Genomic DNA, 22,811 nt, shown 5'->3' with positions numbered 1-22,811 from the left:
AGGTATGTTCTCCTTTCCATTTTGTTAATTGTTTGGTGGTTGTTTTTGTAATTATTTTTGTGTCTTCTCTTCCTTGTGATTTGGTGGCTATCTTTAGTGCTCTGTTGGCATTCCTTTCTCTTTTTCGTGTGTGTTTAGATTTTTGGTTTGTGGCTACCAAAAGTTCTTCAAAAGGATAACATAAATTGCTGATCTTTTAAGTTCACATACACTTAAGAACCCTAAATTTCTACTCTCCTCCCCGACCATGTTTACTGTTTTTGACATCATATTTTACATCTTTTTGATTTGTGTATCCCTCAACTACTTATAATGGATATACACAATTTTACTACTTTTGTCTTTAAACCTTCCTACTAGCTTTATACATGGTTGATTTACTACCATTACTGTATATTTGCCTTTACCAATGAGATTTTTTTCCTTTCGTAATTTTCATATATCTCGATGTGGCCTTTTCTTTTTCACATAGAAAAGTCCCTGTAACATTTCTTGGAAGCTGGTTTGGTGGTGCAGAACTCTTAGCTTTTGCTTGTCTGTAAAACTTATGATCTCTCCATCAAATCTGTATGAAAGCCTTGTCAAATAGAGTATTCTTGGTTGTAGGTTTTTCCCTTTCATCACTTTAAGTATATCATGCCACTCACTTCTGGCCCTGCATAGTTTCTCCTGAAAAGTCAGCTGATAGCATTATGGAAGTGCCTTTGTATGTAACTTGTTGCTTTTCCTTTTGCTGCTTTTTAATATTCTCTCTTTATCTTTAATTTTTGCAGTTTTAATTGCAGTGTTTCTTGGTGTGCTCCTGTTTAGGTTGATCCTGTTTTGTGCTTCCTGGACCTGGATGTCTTTCCTTTTCCAGGTTAGGGAAGTTTTCAGCTATTATGTCTTCAAATATGGTCTCTGCCCCTTTCTCACTCTTCTTCTGGGACCCCTGTAATGTGAATGCTAGTATGCTTGATGTAGTCCCAGAGGTCTCAAACTGTCCTCCTTTCTTTTTATTCTTTTTTCTTTTATCTGTTCCTTCAGTGATTTCCACTGCTGTGTCTACCAGCTCACTGATCCATTCCTCTGTATCATATAATCAACTGTTAATTCCTTCTAGTGTATTTTTAAAGTTGTATTTCTGCATTTTTTATTATTGAGATATAACTGACATATTATAGTATTTTTTTAAATGAAGTATAGTTGATTTACAGTAATATATTAGTTTTGGGTGTACAGCATAGCAATTCAGTATTTTTACAGATTATACTCCATTGAAAGTTATTACAAGATAATGGCTATAATTCCCTGTGCTATACAATGTCTCCTTGTTGCTAATCTATTTTATATACAGTAGTTTCATCTCTTAATCCCATACCCGTATCTCATCCCCACCCGCTTCCCTCTCCCCACTGGTAAGCACGAGTTTGTTTTCTATATCTGTAATTCTGTTTCTGTTTTTCTATATACATTCACTTGTTTTATTTTTTAGGTTTCACATATAAGTGATATCATATAGTATTTTTCTTTATCTGTCTGACTTAATTCAGTAAGCATAATATTCTCTAGGTCCATCCATGATGCTGCTGTTGGCAGAATTTCATTCTTTTTTTTATGGCTGAATAATAATCCATTCTATGTATGTACCGCATCTTCTTTATCCATTTGTATGTTGATGGACACTGGATTGCTTACATATCTTGGCTATTGTAATTAATACTTCTCTGGACATTGTGGTGCATGTATCTTTCAAATTAGTGTTTTCATTTTTTCCAGATATATACACAGAAGTGGAATTGCTGGATTATAGCATAGTTCTTTTTTTAGTTTTTTGAGGAACCTCCATACTGCTTTCCATAGTGGCTGTACCAATTTACATTCCCACCAACAGTGTACAAGTGTTCCCTTTTCCCCACATCCTTGCCAACATTTGTTATTTGTGGTCTTTGTGATGATAGCTATTCTAAGAGGTATGAGGTGATAGCTCATTGTCGTTTTGATTTGCATTTCTCTAAAAATTAGCAATGTTGAGCATCTTTTCCTGTGCCTGTTAGCTGTGTATATGTCTTCTTAGGAAAATATCTTTTCAGCTCTTCTGCCGCATTTTTTGATTGGATTGTTTGGGTTTTTTGACATTGTTTTTTTTGATATTGAGTTGTATGAGCTATTTATATTTTTTGGATATTAACCCCTTGATGGTCATATCATTTGCAAATATTTTCTCCCATTCTTTAGGTTGTTGTCTTGTTTTGTCAATGGTTTCCTTTGCTGTGCAAAAGCTTGTCAGTTTGATTAGGTCCCATTTATTTATTTTTGCTGTTGTTTCTTTTGCCTTAGGAGACTGATCCAAAAACTGTTGCTAAGATTTATGTCAAAGATTGTTCTATGTTCTCTTCTAGGAGTTTTATAGTTTCAATTCTTACATTAGGTCTTTAATCCATTTGGAGTTTATTTTTGTAGTTGGTGAGTAAATGTTCTATTCTCATTGTTTTACATGTGGCTGTCCAGTTTTCCCAGAACCACTTATTGAAGAGACTGTTTTCTCCATTGTATATTCTTGCCTTCTTTGTCATAGATTAGTTGACCATAGGCGCTTGGGTTTATTTCTGGGCTCTCTGTTCTGTTCTCTTGATCTATACTAAGGAGAAATGTTAAGGAGAGAGTTTCAATTTCAAATGAAAGGACTCTAATGGTATCTCAAAGTCATATGAAAATATAAAGTTCTCCAGTACAGGTAAGTACATAAATATCAAAACCAGTATTATTATAATTTTGGCTTACAATTCTTCTCCCTGTTTTCTACAGGATTTAAAAGACAAATGCATAAAAATAATTATAAATCTGCTAATGAATACATGACATATAAAGATATGATTTAAAGCAGAGCTGTAAAGGAGAATTTTTTAATGCAATTGAAATTAAGTTGGTATCAATTTAAGATAGAATAAATTTGAATCCACACAGTCTGACTTGCGGAGCCTGCACTTTTAACCAGCCTCTTGCCAGTGACAACTGCCCAGGAAAATAGTTAAATGAAAACCACAGAAAAATATCCATTTCTTTTTGTCTTAACAACATTTGTTGTAATTTTGTTCTTTTTCGTCTAGGCCATCAAGACTTATTTATCCCAGTGTTCCCTCGAAACACAGTTCACTGTGCTTTAGCTTTCAGTGAAAGTTAGTTGACAGTAAAACTAAATGAACAGAATTCCTCTTCCTCTCCCTCTCCTTCCATTTACTCTGACAGGAGGAACAAAGAAGAGAAATGAAAATACTGACCTCCACACTGTATAACAGTTTCTTAACACTTGTCTTTGCATGATAAAAGACCATTTACATATCCGTACTTTATAGACCTAGAAAATGATGAAGCATAGGTCCAGTGTAACACGTTATAAGGTTTTTGTCTGTAAAGATTCAAGAATATGTATTCTGACAGAATCTATCCCATTCAGCAAACAATTGCCTTACACCCAAAAGACATTTCCTTAGATCCATATTTGTTTTTTTTAGACCCAAATCCATTGTGGGAGAGAAAGGGATTATGAGTCCCTCTCTATCCAGGCTGCAGGATGAAAGTGAGAATTGTAGTAACTTACCCCTGGCTTTGCTGTGTCACAGGAGCCCCCATTCTTTTCTGGGAATGCAAGATTTTTCAGTACCAAGATGTCCTCTAGTAAAAGCCCTTCTCTGTGAGGAGGAATGGGTGAAGGAGGCAGAAGGAGCACCAAATATAACAATACAGTGTGACTTTATAAGGTCAAAATTAAATTTCCCCCAAATTGTAACATTTTCAAGCATGAAGCAGTATGGCCTTGCCCCTGATCCCACATGACTATAACAGGTATTTAGAAACAGGTGACCTCATTCAGAACATCCAATAAAGCCTCCACCTGGGAGAAGCTAGAGGGACTGGACCTATAGTTAATCAGTGTGGTGAGTCAGGTTAAAGTTTTAGTTAGCACTGCAGTCCATATCAAAACACCTGGGGTACTAATCAACTGAGTGATCCAGTCAGACAGACTGCTTGGAAATCTCTGTGGATGAAGGCTGTAAATCTGCACTTCCATAGGCTTGCCAGTTGATTATTGCTTTTCCTCCAAGGTGTTTTTAACAGTTTCGTTGAGATATAATTAACATACAATAAACTGCACATATTTAAAGTGTACAACTGATAAGTTTTGCTGTAGGTATGCACCATGAAACCATTACCACAATCAAGATACTGAACATATCCATCACACCCCAAATTTTCCTTGTGCCACTTTGTAATCCATCCATCTGGCCCCTCCCAGGGCCCCCCAAGCAACCACTGATCTGCTTTCTGTCACTGTGGATTAGTTTGCGTTTTTGAGAGTTTTATATAAATGGAATCATTCATAAGCTTAAGATTGCCATAAAAGAAAAATCTGAATTTAGGAAAAGTTTTTGCACAATAGAAGGCGATGTTTGTAACAGAAATGAAGTTGATATGTATATTTTTTTCTATAATACTTTCCTCCTCAATGACTGGCCTTTTTATATGAATTTCTGTTTTTACATTATTATTAAATAATATAGCATATCTAAACATAAGATATTTCTTTTTAAATTAAAAATTTAGCAATATTTCATTTTTATATCCAAAAGCTACCTCCTGAACCCGAAGTTGTTTCACTTGATCTTGGTTGCCTTTTGTTTTTAATGTTTTTACAGAGCATATAGGATTGGGCAATGCAGAGATGTCAAAGTGCTTAGGCTGATATCCTTGGGAACTGTGGAGGAGATCATGTACTTACGACAGGTATACAAGCAGGTAAATATATTACCCTTTTTCTAATTAAAAGTAAACATTTGTCAGTTTTCAAAAATTAATAATAAATTTGTGTACAAATATGTTTTTTATTTTATTCTAGCTATAATAAGGAATTTAATAAGATTATGAAATATACTCTAGAATACACTTCTATAAAACAGATTAAATCTTAGGTTCATTGAATTTTAGAGCTGAAAGTTGCTTAGAGCAGTACTTCTTTAATGTGCACATGAATTACCTAGGGGTCTTTAAAATACAGATTCTGATTTAGTAGTTCTGGGTGGAACGCAAGATTCTGCATTTTTAACAAGCTCCCGGAAGTGCCAACAGTACTAGTCTGCAGATCACAATTTGAGTAGCAAGGTCACAGCTCCCCAAACTGTGGGCCAAGATGTAAGTGTATGCCACAGATGGGGTACAGGTGCACCCAGACATCCTATAGCTCTCTGGGCAGCAAGATTATCTAAGCCAGCTTCCAGCCTTGAGTAACCTCCTCTTTGAGTAGATGTTCACATGTTTCCATTTTCTATGTGTGCATGAAGAAGACTGGAGAGGAATACCTTAGAGATATCTAATACAAATGTTTCACGTTGTATATAATGAAACTGGGATCCAGGACACCCCAGTAAATGAAATTATAGGAATAGAACTCAAGCGCACTAACTACTGTGCTGGTGCTTTTAATATTCATCTAAAATTGCATTAACTCTTTAATATCCTTAGGGTATCAATTACTACTCCATTTATGCCTCTAAATAAAGTTTACTTAGTCTGTAACTGCCCACTTGAGAAGATCTGGAATGAGGTTCAAGTTTAATTATAAATGTTAAATTTGAATTACTCCCTATATATTCAGCTGGAATCTGTTTAAGAGCAAACATCTGCCACATGTGGTGGTAGTTAACCTAAGAATGATCCAGTCTTAAATTTATGCTATTTTCTTAATTCTAAAAATAGAATTGTACACAGCAGTGTTTATTTTTCTTAAAGCATTTAGCTCTGTAAGAAACCTTTAATCTTTTTGTTCTTAGGTATAGCACAACTACTTGAAAATTATTTTTTCAGACATTAACTAATCTTGGAAAAAAGTAGATATTATTTTTTCATCTTAGGAGCAGCTCTTTAGAATACTATCTTTGACTTGTCACAAGTAAGAGTCTTTCCTCAATCACGTAGTAAGTTTTCTTGATCCCATTACTATATGTATTTCCTTTTTGCCTATTCATCTGACTCATTTAATGAAATAAAATGGCCTGTTATATAATATATAATAATATGTAATAAAAAGGCTTCAGAAGATGAGGGTAATTTAAGTTTTCAGAACTTTGTATGATCTAATTGCTTATTAAAATAAGCCACTTAAGGAACATTCAGCCATACAACTTGATAAGCACAAATAAAGATAAGATGGCAATCATATGAGGAAATGGCATAAATGTGATTTAAACATTGATTGGAATTTGAACCAAGGGTGCAAATGGCAAACACACGCTAGCCTCACAAGTGTTCTCAAATCTCTTGGGGGGAAAACAATCCAAAATGATGTTTAAAAATCCTATAAAAATGTTGGAAAGAAAAAAGAGTTCTCTCTGTGGGCCAAAAATGATAAGGAACCCTGAAAGACAAAAGGCAGTTGAGATGAGATTGAAGGAAGAAACGAAGCTAGACTCAGTCATAAGAAGACTACTGGAAAAGGTAGATGCAACTTGTGAATATTCCAAGCTTAGAGTCAACAGATACTAAAAAAAGAAAGGAGCCTTGAGTTAACTATGATGCCCCCTCTTTGGGGTATTATTAATGATCTAACAAGGTGGTTTAACCCTTATGATCTTTCCCCCATTGTACCAGATTGTAGACAATGGAAATGTCTGCTCTCAAGTAGGAACAATAAGTAGAAATACTGGAAGGAAGGAAACAAAGCTCTAAATTTTTGCTGAAATCGAGAAGAAAGTCCAAAATAATAAATACTTGCAAACCCCTCCACCTGCTGCCTGCTTTGAATAATTACTGCAGTAGGCCTAGATAAGCCCATAAGGCATTTGAAGACAGATGAATATCCCCCCACCCCTCCAAAAAAATAATTAGTATTGAACAGTTTAGGAAAATAAACACCATGAAAATGGCCCTCAAAGATACCAGGTCCTAATCCCTGGAACCTATAAATGTTACTTTATATGGAAAAAAGGGTCTTTGCAGATGTGATTAAATTAAGGATTTTTGAGATGGGGAGATTAGCCTGGATTGTCCAGGTGGGCCCTAAATCATAAGCATTCTTATAAGTAGGAAACAAAGGGAAATCTGACAGAGACAGAAGAGAAGCCAGTGTAACCACAGAGACAAGAGATTGAAGCTATGTAGTTATAAACTAAGGAATGCTGGCAGCCAGCAGAAGTGAAAAGAGGCAAGGAATGGATCCTGCCCTAGAGCCTATGAAGAGAACATGGCTCTGCCAAAACTTGATTTCATTCTAGTGATACTGATATCAGACTTCTAGCCTCCTGTAAGAACTGTAAGAGAATACATTTCTGTTGTTTTAAGCCACCAAGTTTATGATAATTTATTGCAAGAGATACAGGAACTCATATAGGCACTAAAAAAGAATTAACATCAGAGAAAACAAAATTAATAGAAAAGAGTAAAAGATTTTTAAAGAAATATAACTATTCAAAAGGTAAATGAGGTTGTAGGATCCTGGGAACAACAAAAGACTACTAGAAAAAAAATCCATTAGAGATCCAGAAAACAAGAAACTCCAGCAATAGGCTGAATAGCAAAGGACAAAGTTTTCATCTAAAAGAAAGAGCCATGCAATTCTTCTAGATTACAGAGCAAAAAGACAGAGATAAAACGAACACATGTAAGAAAACTTAGGAGAAATGAAGGCTAGATCTAGAAGTTCCAATATCAGTCTTATAGTTGAGCAAGGGAACAGAAGAAAGAGAAGGAAGAAGCCCCAAAGGATGAGAGTCCACAGATTATATGAGCCCACTGAGTGTTAAATAGGATGAATGAAAATAGATCCACACTTACATTGTCTTTCTATAAGTGTAAAACCCTTAAAATTTCCAGAGATAAACTTTATGGAGAGAAAAAAAATTGTCTACAATAGTACTAGAATTAAATAGCTAGCTAACTTCTTAATAACAATACTGGATATTTAGGAGCAATAACTTCAAATGAGGGGAAATCATAGCTCTATATTGTCAAGAAAGTGAATTTTTAATTCAAAACTTTTCCACAGTGGTGGAAATTTTTCCTTCAGTGGTGAGTTCTATCAAACATTTAATATTCTTTTTGAGGACAGAGGAGGGAACAATTCCAGCCTACTTTAGAAAGATAGAAGAATCCCGATGCCAGAATTGGCAAAGACATTACAAGAACAGAAAATTATAGACAAATATGTCTCATGAGCATAAATGTAAAAATCTTTAACAAAGCGTCTGTTAGAAGTTGAATTGTGCCCCCCTCCAAAAAACAAATAAAATAAAAAACATATGTTGAAGTCCTTAACCCCTGGTACCTGTGAATGGGATCTTATTTGGAAGTAAGGTCTTTGCAGACGTAATCAAGTTAAATAAGTTTATACTCTATTACGGTGGGCCCTAATTCAATGACTGATTTCTTATAAGAGGGAAATTTGGATACAGATAGACAGAAGGAGGATACCATGTGATGACTGAGGCAAAGATCGGAGTGATGAAGCTGCAAACTGAGGAATGCCTAGGATTGCCAGCAACCACCAGAAACTAGGAAGAGGAAAGGAAGGATATTCCCTTAGAACCTTCAGTGAGAGCATGGCCCTGCCAATATCTTGATTTCAGACTTTTAGCCTCCAGAACTGAGAGAGAATAAATTTCTGTTGTTTTACACCACCTGGTTTATGGTACTTTGTTACAGCAGCCTTAGGAAACTGATATAGCCTCTAAGGCAAATATTGTAAATTTGACTACATTTTTATATGAAACTTCTATATGACAAACAAACTATAAGCCAAATTAAAGGAGAGACCAGAGGAAATGCTTGCCATAAGTATAATAAACAAATTAGCATCTATAATATATAAAGAACTCCTACAAACTAATAAAAAGACTGATTAGGCATTTTAGTGAAGAAAAAATACAAACAGTTAACATGTATATGAAAAGATGCTTAACTACACTTATAATCGAGAAGTAAAAAATAAGATTGCGTTCTGCACGTTCTGCAAAAGACTTTCTTGTTTTGTTCTGTGGGGGTTTTTTTAGGGAGGTGAGGAGATTGGCGTTGCTTATTGTTGGTGGGAATATTTTTAAAGAGGTGCTAATATAGTGTTTTTGAGAATACAACTTGGTGCACTTATTTTAGAAGCTAATTTAACAGCATTTTTAAAATGCACTTTCTCCCTATTTACCTGGCAGAAATATTCTCACATATGCACAGTGAAGGATGACAAGGATTTATATTCAGAATTGTTAGTAATTGTTCGAAAAATGAAAAAAGGAACAGCCTAAATGTCCAATAGTAACAGAATTAACATAAATTCTGATATACCCATATACAGCAAAAAAAATTTTTTAAAGACTATAGAGCAAATGTACTCATGTGGCACAATCTTTAAGACATTTTAAGTGGGGCAAAAGTAACTTGCAGAACAAGTATGTCAATTATGTTTATTTATAAAACTGTTTCTACATGTATATATAAATAGTTCTAACTGCATTGAAAAAAATCTAGGAAGGATAAACCTAAACATTACAGTGTTGGTTAGACTGATAAGGGATGATCTGTGTTGTTCAAGTCAAGGGATGATCTGTGTTATTCAAGGGGGACTTGCCCTTTGACGTTTTTGTTTGTGTTTGTTGTGATAATGCCTTCACAACATAAAATATAAAGTATATTTTATACTTAAAAAAAATCACTTATACAGCAACTGTGCCCCTTCAGGTTTGGAGCATTGCATGTAATCTAAAATTTGGCATTCAGAAATTCATCTTTCATATATATGTAATTTATTTAGAAATTAATATGTATTTACAGAAGAGTTACAAGAACAGCACAGAGAACTCCCCATTAACTTCACCCAAATTCCCCAGTTGTTAACATTTTATCACATTTGCTTTCTCTTTCTCTCAGCCATGATCTTTATTCTTCTTCTGAACCGTTTGAGAGGAAGTTGAAGATTTATCACCTTTAAATTCTTTGTTTTCTCCCAAATAAGGACACCATCCTATTTATAGGTACATATAAAAATAGCTTTATGCATTATAAACACTCAATTTTACATATTGTTCTGCAACTTGTTTCTCCCTCACCGACTCCCCCCAACTCTCCTCTCAAAAATGCAGTTATCCAAATCAAGAAACTAACACTTATACAGCATTACCTTGTAATCCATAGAACCCATTCAGATTTCATCAGCTTTTCTGGCAATGTCTCCTTTCTCCTTCTGGCTCAGGATCCAATCCAGGATCATAATTACATTTCTTTTTGTGTCTCTTAAGTTTTCTTCAACCTTAAGTTACCCAGGCTTTTCTGGTCTTTCATGACCTTGACAGTTTTAAAAAAGTAAAGCCTTTCCTTGTATATGCTTTCCCTCAGCATATGTCCATTTGATGTTTCCTCATCTTCCAACTCAAGACAAGAAGCCTTGGCAAGAATGGTACAGAAAGAATGCTGTGCTCTTCTCATTGCATTGGTCAGAAGGCACCTGGTGGTGACCTGATCCACCACTGGTGATATTAACCTTGATCACCTGTCAAGTTTGTGTCTGCCAGCTTTTTCCACTGCAGAGTCACCACTTTTTTCATTTGTAAATTAGTGTATATTTTATCGGGAGATCATCAGAGACTATGCCAATATAGTCAGCCCTCTGTATCCATGGGTTCTGCATCCTCAGATTCAGCCAACCATGGATTCAAAGTATTCAGAAAGAAAATTCCAGAAAGTTTCAAAAGCAAAACTTGAATTTGCTGCGTGCTATTTACCTAACATTTACATTGTATTTACAACTATTTACACAGCATTTACGTTGTATTAGATATTATAAGTAATCTAGAGATGATTTAAAGTATATAGGAAATAATTCATGGCTTATATGCAAATACTATGCCATTTAATAAAAGGGACTTGAGCGTCCATGGGTTCTGTTATCCATGGGGATCCTGGAACCAATCCCCCCTATACCAAGGGATGATGGACAACTGTATCCTGTTCCTCATCAAGCTTGTACTCATCAGCCTTAGCTTTCACTGATGATTCTCGCCTGAATCAGCTGCTACTAAGATGGTTTGTCAGATGGTGATTTTTCTATTTCCATTATTACTTCCTTTATATTTGTTGGCATTCTACCATAAAAAAAGAGCTTTCCCTTCTCTTCCATTTATTTAATCTGTGTGGACTCATGGGATAGTATTTTAGTAACAGATTTTAGTAACCCACTGAATATCATTGATTATTTTTATGTTCAAACTCTCATTTTTTGAACAGTGAGAACCCCTTCAAGGGGGCTTCTGCGTCATTTTGACAAGCCCTCATCATGCTTATTGCACTTCCTTACTGTGGTAGGCTGAATAATGGCCCCCCCACAGATATCCACATCCTAATTCCTTGAACTGACCTGGATTATGTGAGTGGGCCCAGTGTAATCACAAGGGTCCTTATAAAGGGAGGAGTAGCAGTAGGGTCAGAAAGAGGAAAGAAGGCGGCAATGTAATGACAGAAGCAGAGGGTCAGAGAATGATACGAAGATGCCTCATTACTGGCCTTGAAGATGGAGGAAGTGGTCATGAACTCTAACATGATGAATATTCCTTTTTTACTTCTTGCATATCTTGTATATTGTGAAGAAATTAAGCATTTTATAGCCTTGTATGGGTTCTTCTTAAGCTAGAAACTAAGCTACATTTTCCAAATACTGATTTTTTTCCCTACCCTCTTGAATTCTAACATGATTTTGTTATAGTTACCCTACAGATGGATGCATCTGGCCTTTACTTTTACTGGAGCCACTTTGGAAAACTTAAGTACAAAATAATGTGCCTTTTATAAGTTTTGTGACAAAACTTTGGTAGGAGACTTATAAAGATTCAGATTAATGCTTACAAATTACTTTGGTGATTATATTTAGTAGTATAGCAGTCTGACAATACAGTGTTTAAGGAAGAGTCAGTAGCAAGGGTAAAGTCATAGGTAACTGGGCCATCAAGTACATCAATTGCTATTGTGATTCTGTATTTCCAGGACTATAGCCCATATTTCTGGGATGTTGATATAAAACTAATCAAGTTGGTATGTTGATCCATAACTTATTCAAACTTAGGTCCCAAGGGTCTTGTTTTAAGAGGGACATCTGGATATGAGAAATTGATACAAGTATAAATTTTGAATTCAGCCAAACTCAGGTAAAAATTCTAGAAATGATGCTTCCTAGTGAGGCAGCTGTGAGCAAGGCACTTAATTTCTCTGAATTTAAGTTCTTTTATTTCTAAAAGGGAGATGATAATATCTTATAGGGTTGTAGGAATTAAATGAGAATGTAAAAATGCTACACATGTGTTCAATAAATAGTAGCTATTATTAATAAGAATAATTTTATTTGCCTAAAGTAATTTATTATGGTGCAAATCAATCTGATGATAATCACCATAAAGTATCGCTTCTTACTAATCCTTCCATTAGCAATAGATTGAAGTTATTTTTCATTCTTTGTTTCTTTCAAGAAATGTTAGAGTGTACATGGGGTTAATCAAATTGTATATACATCATAGACAGTAAATAAAGCGATGACATTATGTTGGTACTAAAGTGGTATATGTCCTTAGGGATTCCATGTCAGTGTTCTTTCTGTATTCAGAATTGTTTCAGAGATGCAATGTTGCTAAACAATGATTGGGTTTTTGCTGTTAGTTGACAATGTAACCATGGCCACAATTAGTTTGATACCAACATGGTTATTGTATAATTACTTTAGATTATAATTTAACTTTGGTGATGTAGCAACTATTTCTGCCAGTTTTAGTAGTTTCTATTGAAATAAGAGTCTAGAAAGGAGAAGTGTATTCAAATGTATGCCTTTTACATTTTACATCAGGTGGCTAGTCCATAGAGATATGATCTTGAGTCAGTTGTTAGAAAACAGATAAAATAGGAAATGTAAGATTTCTTCTTTAATAAAACTGGCCAGATTATTATTATTTCACCATAATGGCAACATCTGCCAGGGAAATTAAAATAAAATTTCCTCCCTACGGAGATTCTGCCTGCTCCAGCTAAAGCTGTGTATATACAGGGAATGCCAGGAAATTCTGACATATTGTTGGAGCGAACACTTCAAAATATCTTGTGTTTTTTCTGTTATAGCAACTTCACTGTGTGGTGGTTGGAAGTGAAAATGCCAAGCGGTATTTTGAAGCAGTTCAAGGATCAAAAGAGCATCGAGGAGAGCTTTTTGGGGTCTATAATCTCTTCAAACTGAGGTCCCAAGGGTCTTGTCTTACAAGGGACATCCTGGAGGTGTGAAATTTTTTTCGTATCTTTTCAGTACTTTAAACATGGATTTCTCCCTCAGGAAAATTGCTGGTGCCTTTTCAGAGAAATTTTTGGTTTTCTTCTTAAAAAATGTTTTATGTTTAGAATTTCTACTTTTATAGAAATAGGGAATGAATTACTGTACCTCTAAACTAAGACTTTCCCCATGCATAGTTATAAATAATGTGCATACACAAATTCAGATACATATACAAGACAGTATGACCTCCAAGGCCATTTTCAGACGGTAAAGAGAAATTTATTATTTTGAAAACAGCTGTTGAAGTCAGGAACTAAAAAAAGAGACTTTCCTAAATAAACAAAAATATAAAATGTGTTTTGATTAAAAGTTACCAAATACTCCCTGAGATGCACTCTCATGTCTCATGGAGATTTTTGTTTTCTGTTCCCAATAAAAATTCCACACCAGTATTTCAAACTCTCCCAGTTGTGTTTATCCTCAGGATACAGATGTTTCTTATTCTTAACAGGATATTTATATCCTTTAAAAAATCTTTAAAATTCTTTAATATACCAGAGTACTAAGAATATTAACCTATTTTTTAGTTAATATTGATATGAGTATCATAAAATCCTAGACTGTCATTTTTTTCAATCCCATCATCATACAGTTGAGGAAACTGAGTCTTGGAAAACTTAAGGATATTTCCCTTAACTTCCAGGACTTTGTAGTAAAACCTTAATGTACTTCATTTATTTAATAGTACCATAAAAACAGTTCAAGGAGCAATTGGTCCCTGTCCTTAAAGAACTTAGATCATCTTTATGGGAGGTGGAAGAGAACATTTACATACTGAGAACACGTAACATCAGTAAGCATATGTTAAGCAAGTTTAGTAGCAGTTCAAACGTGATCATCAATGGTTGGGGAAGAGGAAGGTATATATGATTTGTATATTGTGAATATTACAACTATTATACAATGTCTGATGTATATTGCTGAGTTTTTATTTTATAGTAACTATTTGATTCTGAATTGAGTGACCCATTTAGTCCCCCTTTCTCTGTCTTTTTCTTGTTTTGAATATGCTATTTCTCTGATGGACTTGTTCTTTCCCATTCCTCTTCTCTAATCAGTAAATAGCCTTGTTTGTCCTACAGGACCCCCTCAGATCCTACCTCCAGCGTTGGGTAGTACTACCCAACGTACTAGAGTATATTCATGTTTCTAATTTGAAATCATTACCTATAAAATATATTAGTATTATATTACTTATCCTGTTTTCTACTGTGTATCAAATAGTTTTATTCTCTTTTTTATCAGAATAGCCACCTATTCCTCTGTTAAAAAAGTGTTAGGTAAGACATTCCATATGACAAGTTATGAAACGGAAAGTTCTCTTATTCTCTGGTTGTCCTAAATATATGTTGTTTCTCCTCCAGGATTGTTTATTAATGACAGGACCCTCCATATCTTATATTTTGTTTATGGTAAAATATGCTTAACTGCTTGCTAGGCACATCATTGGCACTCAATTATTAAATTAAATTTTGAATTAAAATTGCTCATTTGTTATCAATCAGAATTTAGTAGATTCATGCTGTGCTTTTGGCCGAACGATGTTTTAAAATATTATTAGTCCAAGCCCTGCATAATGGAAACATATATTATAAAGTAAAAGAAGTATTTTACTTCCTATGATACATTTTTAATTTTTAAAGGTTGTAGAAAAATCCCTTTTAAAATGTTTTAAGATGTAGAAATTTGAATATATAGAACACTTTTAATCTGATGATTTCTGGGCAATTTAGTTCTATTTTGCATTGACTTTCTTTTAATGGTTTCCCTTTAGAGATAGATATTGAGAGCTAATTTCACAAATATTTATTGAGTATATGTTAAATATCCAATACTATACATCATAGAACTAGGCACACAGAAATGAATAAAATAGACAAAAAGCCCTGCCTACAAAATTTTACATTCTATTTGGGGGAAACAAATAATAATATAACTGAAGTTAGTATATTATGATGATAGATTCTAAGGATAAAAATAGAGCAAGTAGATCAATAAGTTCTAGAGATCTACTACACAGCATGGTGAGTATTGTCAACAATACTATTATTATTATATACCTCAAAACTGCTAAAGGACTAGATCTTAAATGTTCTCACCACATAAAAGAATTGATCATTATATGCCATATTAGAGGTGTTAACTAAAGCTATGATGATAATCATATTACAGTATATAAATATATCAAATTAACACCTCGTAGACCTTAAACGTACACAGTATTATATGTACATTATATCTCAAAAAAAAAAAAAAATAAAGCAAGGAAGGGAAATAGGGAGACTGTCAAGGAAAGAGCATTAAAATTTTAGATGGAGTAGCCAAGGAAGGATGCACTATGAGATTGCATTTGATTCTTTGAAGAGACAAGAAAGGAAGAGGTGTTTTAGACAGAGGAACAAATGCAAACAAAGGCCCTGAGGGAGGAGCATGCCCAGCATGATTTCAAAATGGCAAGGAAGCCAAAGTGGCTGGAGTGGAGTAATCAAAAGAGCAAAAGATGGGGCCAGAGAAATGACAGGAAACCAGATCCTGCAGGAACTTTGGCTTTGACTTTGAGTCAGAACAAAAGCAATTAGAGTTCTGAACAGAAGAATGACATAGTCTGATCTATACTGTCTATTCTAAATGTTAAGAATTGGACTATAGAAGTACAAGAGCAGAAGCAAGACGCCAGGTAGGAGGATACTGCAACAATCCAGCCAAGAGATGGTGGTTTGGGCCAGAGGGTAGTGGTGGATGCCCTGAAGCACTGACAGGATTTACTGATGGATCGTCTGATAGGGTATGAGAAATAGGAGTTAAGGATGACTCCAAGTCAACAGAAGACTGGAGTTGCCATTTACCTGTCACAAAGGGATTCTGACAGCTTGTAGATTTCTGGTGCTGCCAGTTGCATCTGTTGTAGCCATTTGGCTTCTGTTAAAGAGATAAAAGGGAGTTCTCGGACAGAGGCTTCCCACTCCCTTACAGTAATAGCCTCTAGGCACTGGAAGAAAAGATCTCATGGCAATTCAGGAACTCTTTATCATTCTTTCAAGTTCCCTGACCAGGGATCGAACCCAGGCCCATGGCAGTGAAATCGCTGAGTCCTAACCACTGGACCGCCAGGGAATTCCCTGTACTCAATTTTCTTAACTCTAAGTTTTAGCATGCCGTTGCTGTTGTTTATCTGGTTGTTTCTACCCTATATTTTACACAGTTATTTGCATTCTTTACAGAGAGAAGGCCAAGTGGAAGCAGGGGTCATGACAGCTACAACATGGTTGAAAGAGGACCCTCCAGTACACAAACTAGAAACAGTAAGCAATCTTTGAATCTGTAGCCTAGAACTCCTAGGAAACATGTATGTGAAGATTTTAAGTTTCTTTTCCTTTTCTTTCATTTTTCAATGCATAAAGAAAATGTTTTTTTAAAAACGTCAAGGACACAAAGTCAGAGGACTGTCAGTAAAATTAATAATTTAGGCTAATATTTCATATCATATCATAAAAAAAAATTCAGGAGCAGTCACCAGGTGTTTACATCCAAACTGGAATTTTAACTATGCCAAACTGTAAATCCAAAATTAAATGCACTGTATAGGTGACCAATCCAACCTAAATAATCTTTTTTTACTACACAACAAATTAAATGGAAAAATAGCAATCAATGTATATTTAAAATTATTAAATTCAAACACCAAACTCATTCTCTGACTCAAGCAGATATTTTATTTGAGTCCTTTGTCTTGTGGTAGTTTGTCATCTCACATACTACATACTTTATTGTCATCCTAAAGTCTTTTTAAAAGTAAAGAATATATATAGAAGATTTTTTTTTAAATTGTTATTGCTGTTTTTTTCTTGTTTTTTTTTTAAGGGATTTAACTCTAAATTTGTACTAGCCCAAAGATATAATGATAACTATGATAACTATATATTATGATATAACATATATATATATATGATATAACAGTATATCATATAATCTGTATGATAACTATATGCAATGATAACTAAATTTATAACACCCCTATAAATTTATATAACCAAGTATGGGGTGAATATTTTTCTAAATTTATAGAAATACATGAGTATCAAATGTTGGCAGAAGTATTACCAGATAATACTTTCCCAAAATCTTTTACTAATGAAGCCTCAGTTTTCAGAAACTGAGAATATATTTAGCTCTAATTAATGTGGAAAAAGTAAATTTTGGATTTAAATTTGTAGCAAATTTTACTTCAAAATAGCTTCAATATTTTCTTTATTTATGGTGGTCAAGATCCTATCCAATCTATTTTTAATCAATTAGAAACATTTTCCAGTTGGGAATTCTTTAGCTCCTACAAATTTGTTTTGTTTTTAACGCATGATTGAAAGTATCTGCTGGACTGTCGTAAGCAATAAGTTGTGTGCTTTTCACTTTGAGGCCAGAATCAGTCTCTGCATCTTAGAAGCTAACAGCTCTGCTCTGTGTTTTCCTTATAAATAATTTGATCATTTGATATTCTAGTTTTAACTTTTATTTATTTGGAAAGTTATTCAACTTTAAAAGAGTATACCAGACTGTAATATTAAATCCTTTATGTTTGTTTACTATCAATAAATGTTTTACTTTTAGAAAATACCAAGTAATATACTTGTACATAAATTATCTGCCCCAATTCAATTCCCTTCCAGTGTGATAGATTTGATATCCTTATTTTGACGTTTTCTAATGTTTCCACCATTGCTTCTTATATAGGCTAGGGAGCCTGACTGTCAAGAATACAAAAGTCCAGAACAGCCTGCAGAACCACTAGCAAAAGAAGCATGTGATCTCTGCAGTGATTTTAGTGAAGATGAATCAGTAGGACACTCAATAATAAAGACTGCTAAAAACAAAGCATCTGACTCAAGTAAAGCTTCGGGTACTCCTGGACAGCTTACCTTACTCCAGTGTGGTTTCTCTAAATTGTTTGAGACAAAATGTGAAGCAGTTGAGGACAGTGATGGAAATACTGCCTCTGACGATGAAAGTTCTGATGAACAGCCCACATGCCTTTCAACAGAAGCCAAAGATGTTGGTTGTCGGAAAAGTCAAGACTCTCTTGGTACTTCAAAGCATCAGAAATTACCTAACATCCTAAATCCAAATGGAAAATATATTTTTGATAAAAGTGAGGTTTTAGAACAGAATATTTCTTCTGAGTCTGATGATGAGAAAAATTTTAAAAATACAGTTGACCACCATTGCATTTCACAGAATGTCACAGAATCAGAAGATAGTGATATCATCTTTCCCACACAGTACACAACTCAAAGATTCCTCAAGAAGAGTGTAAGGTTTAAGCCACCTGTGGATGGATCTGAAGATTCTGAAACAGAAAACCCTGTAAATATAAGAAATAATGGTGATAATAGAAAGACCGATGTCAGAGGAAATGGACTAATTTCAAAACAATTAAATCCTGAGAACAAGACCCTAAAATCTAATACAAAAAGAAAAGGCAGTAGTGATATTAGTGACGAATCTGATGACATTGAAATTTCCTCCAAGTCAAGAGTAAGAAAGAAAAGAGCTACTAGTTCTCTGAGGTTTAAGAGAAAAGAGGAAAATAAAAGGGAACTTTACACTTTTCCAAAAACAGTGAAGAAAACAAACCAACTGTGTGCAACAGATGAAGACTGTACCTCTCAGGCTATTGATGAGTTTACATCTTCAGATGATGATTTATCTGTTAGCCACATCAGTGTCTCTAAACAGAACCATAGACCAAAAACTATAAAAGATAGAATCAGTGTCTCTGCAAAATTAACTAGCCATGAGAAAAATAGCACTTTTATACCAAGAAAACCAATGAAATTTCCAAATAAGAGCATTGTCAATCAAGATCAGATGTGTGAATCAATGGATAAATTTTTAGGTAACTGCAGATATATTCTGAAAACTTTTCTTTGCATATTTGTTTCATGCAATCAAATAGTTTCGCAAGAGATTCTTGAATTAACTTGAATTAGCTCTACAATCAAGATGCTACATTGAGACACAAATGAGGAAGTGGGTGGTGGCAGGATAAAGGGGAAGACCACCTAGATCAAGATAGAGAACTTCGTCATCTAGACCAGGACCCCTTCCATGTGGCCCATCTGAATCACAACCTTCCCCATACACTAATTTTTCTAACTTTTTTGCATTTTTATGGCTTTATTAAATGTATATACAGTTGATACAAATGTGTATCCCTAGACATTATAGTTCAGTCTCACTCATCAAAAAAATTTTATATAGCTTAATGTATAGGATTCCTCCTCCATCCCTTTTGTTTCTTTACAATTTATATTTCTCTGTTGAAGAAACCAGGCCAATTGTTTTCTGCAACTTGCATATTGCGGATTGGTGCAGTTGAACATATTTTTCCACCCTCTATATTTCCTGAAAATGATCAGTTGGCGTCTGACACTATATCAAACTCAGGTTCAGTTCCTTTGACAAAACAAAAGTTAGTGTTTGACAGAATGTATGCTGGTTTCTCTCTTTGTGATCTTAGCAGCCATTGATGCTTAATGCCTAGAATTATTTATTCATTCAGAGTAGCAAAATGACATTTTCTACTTCTCTCATTTCTTTTTCATTTGTTAGTTAGGATGCTTCTGAAAGGAGATACTTCCCCTCATCTACTGTTACTTACCCAGTGGTACAGTTCATACAGAGAAGGCAGGAAAAATAATTTCTTTCACAGCTTTTAGTATAAATTGATTTCCTATCATCCTTAGATTTCTTAAAATCATTATGAATTAATTGATTCAAACACATTTAATGAGTCCAAATCCATTTCAATTAATATCATTATTGAGGCTCAATTTTCCCATCTTTGGACAGTGGGAGCCTTTAAACATGAGCATTTTGATTCCTGAGATCTTTAACATGATGCTAATCATCTTTGATACCTGTCAGGTATTACAGGATGTTCCATCATGCATTTTTTGCCTCAGACCTAAAATCAGTCATTTCTCTAAGAAATCTTGGTTTCTTTTAGTGAGAAAGTGTGTTTCAAGACCACGGTCTGGTGCTAGGAATGATCATTGCTACTACTCGCTTGGGCCTTTCAGTGGATAAATTGTTTGTGTTACGTATGTGTGTGTGTATATATAGGTATATATGAGTTTATATATGTATTTATGTACATGTATGTATTTTTATATATGATGATAAAATATTTCATGAATTCATATTGATACTTACATATTTGTACTTACCTTGGGGGTATAGAGCTTTTACTTAACCTCTTCTCTATCATATTTACATACCACTTCTTCTATGCTGATAATACCGGTTCTTTGGCATATAGGGAACGATTTAATTATAATGTTCCATAATTACTCATGTTTTATCCATGTTATACAAAAGTCGAATAAGAAAAATATTATAATTCCTAGAAACATTAAGGTTTTGGGGTGTTTTTTTTAATATATACTCTCCCATTTCTCCCCATTTTTAAAATGGATATATTATGTCTTCATTGTCAACACACATGAATATTGCATTATACTCTCTCCTCTTAGACTTCATTTATTCTTGGTTTGCAGATAACTATAAATTTAGTGCTTCTCATTAGTCAATGTCTCTAATGTCAATGTCTCTCTAGTCATTTTGGTTGTCTGAAGCTTATTTTCTAGTAGATCCCTTATTTCTAGTAGATCCCAGGAAGTACTCATGAAAGTAATATTCCCTGAGATTCTTGTTGATAGCAGTTTGTACCCTTTATACTTAAAAGGCATTTTTTCTGGATATAAAATTCTTGGCTTACACTTTCTTTTCTTAAGTATTTTAAATATGTAGCTTCATTTTCTTCTGGCATGAAGTATTGTGCTATGTGTTCTTTTTTTTTTCTTAGATGCCCAAAGTGTGTTTTTTCTTTTCCTTATTTTCTAGTAATTTTACTAGATTATATTTTGGTGTTTGTCTTAGCTCAGGCTGCTGTAACAAGTTACCATAGACTGGGTGGCTTAAACAACATTTATTTCTCACAGTTTGGGGGGCTGGAAGTCCAAGATCAGGAAGGATTCTTGATTAGGGCCCTCTTCCTGGTTTACAGATCACTGCCTTCTTGCTGTCTTTACATGGTCGAGAGAGAAATCATCTCTCATGTCTTTTATTATAAGGGCACTAATCCCATTCATTAGGGCTCCACCCTCATGACCTAATTATCTCCCAAAGACCTAACCTCCAAACACCATCACAATGGGGATTAGGGCTTAAACATATGAGTTTTGAGGGGACACAAATATTCAGTCCATAGTAGTCTGGATCAATATTCTCATAGTGTAGTTTCAACTCAGTTTTTATTTAAGGAAAGCTTATTTGTACTAGTATTTTTAGCTACTTGTTCTATTCCTTTACTTTGACTTTCCTCTTCAGGAATTTCTGTTATTCAGATGTTCAGTCTTCTTTGCCTGTCTTCAGTATTTATCACATTCTCCCAAATCCTATTTTATTTATTTTTCATTTCTTTTTGCTTTTTAAAAATGTCCTTCTATTTCTCTTAAATCAGTATCTATTGTGTAAGAGTATCTCTCTTACGTTCCTTCTAATTTAGTCTCCATTTCTGAATTTTTTTTTTTAAATTTCTATGTCTTTCTGAGTTCTGCCACTCATTTCTGAGTCATTCTAATTCTGATTTATATTGTTGGTTCCTATATTTTATCATTTTCTTAAGGTGTTTTACCTGATTTTGAAATCAATTACAATTTTGTTGTTTTGTAAGCATATCTTTCTGGCATATTTTCATTGTAAGGATATTATTCTGCTGTAAGGATATTATTTTCTTTTATAATTTTTATGAGATTTGACCCTCTTGCTCATTTTTATAGAAATTCTTTTACCTGAATTTTTTTAAATGAGGCAGAGTTTAAGAAATCTTTTCTAATTTCACATTCATATTTGTTATTTTTCTATAGTGTTCAAAACTATGATAGGATTTCCTGTTTCTGTTTCCCCTGCTTTGCTCTAGACCATCTCTTTCCCTCATCCCTGTTCTTCCTTTTCTGCTCATTTTGACTCCATCCCAGCAGTTTTTCCTCATTGTATGGCCCTGGCCTGGGAGCCCTGGAGGGTTAGTTTGGGGAGTTCCTTAGGGCTAGCTTGCCCCAGCCCCTCAGGCCTTCTTACCACAAGCCCCCTGTACGCTGTACTCAGCTTTAGAGAATGCAGAACCTTCCCAGATCCAGCTGCTGATCTCCAGGTAACCCACCGTGCTAGGGTCTCCTGTTCTCCGATCCATCAGATGCCACCCTGTCGCTTCCTTCTTCTTTTACACAGACCCTGATGCCATGCAGAGTGTGTAGCCATTAGTGGGTTATACCCACCCTCTTGTATTTTAGGGCTAATGGGAGTATCTTGTCATCTAATTTTGTTGTAAGTGTTGTCCTTTGCTTTTGGTTTTGCGGTCTAGTTGTTCTCATGTTCTCATGTGGGGATTCAGAGAGATTGAAAAACTGCTTCCCCTTACCACCATCTGCTGAGA

The 22,811-nt window shown here is 34.5% G+C and overlaps 1 protein-coding gene across 6 annotated transcripts in view; it reads left to right on the top strand.

The window, feature by feature from the left end:
• ERCC6L2 (ERCC excision repair 6 like 2) overlaps positions 1-22,811 on the top strand; it is a 202,292-nt gene that overhangs the window by 101,818 nt on the left and 77,663 nt on the right. For all 6 annotated transcript variants that reach the window (XM_059924459.1, XM_059924458.1, XM_059924456.1 and 3 more), the window contains exons 13-16: positions 4,677-4,776; positions 13,114-13,266; positions 16,543-16,623; positions 18,050-19,211. In XM_059924459.1, coding sequence (XP_059780442.1) covers positions 4,677-4,776; positions 13,114-13,266; positions 16,543-16,623; positions 18,050-19,211 — 1,496 coding nt within the window. The remainder of the gene's footprint in view (positions 1-4,676; positions 4,777-13,113; positions 13,267-16,542; positions 16,624-18,049; positions 19,212-22,811) is intronic.

Source organism: Balaenoptera ricei, chromosome 6 (assembly GCF_028023285.1).
Source record: "Balaenoptera ricei isolate mBalRic1 chromosome 6, mBalRic1.hap2, whole genome shotgun sequence".
NCBI classification, from domain to species: Eukaryota; Metazoa; Chordata; class Mammalia; order Artiodactyla; family Balaenopteridae; genus Balaenoptera; species Balaenoptera ricei.
The sequence above is the reverse complement of the archived record's forward strand: the minus strand, read 5'-3'. Positions and strand labels throughout refer to the sequence as shown.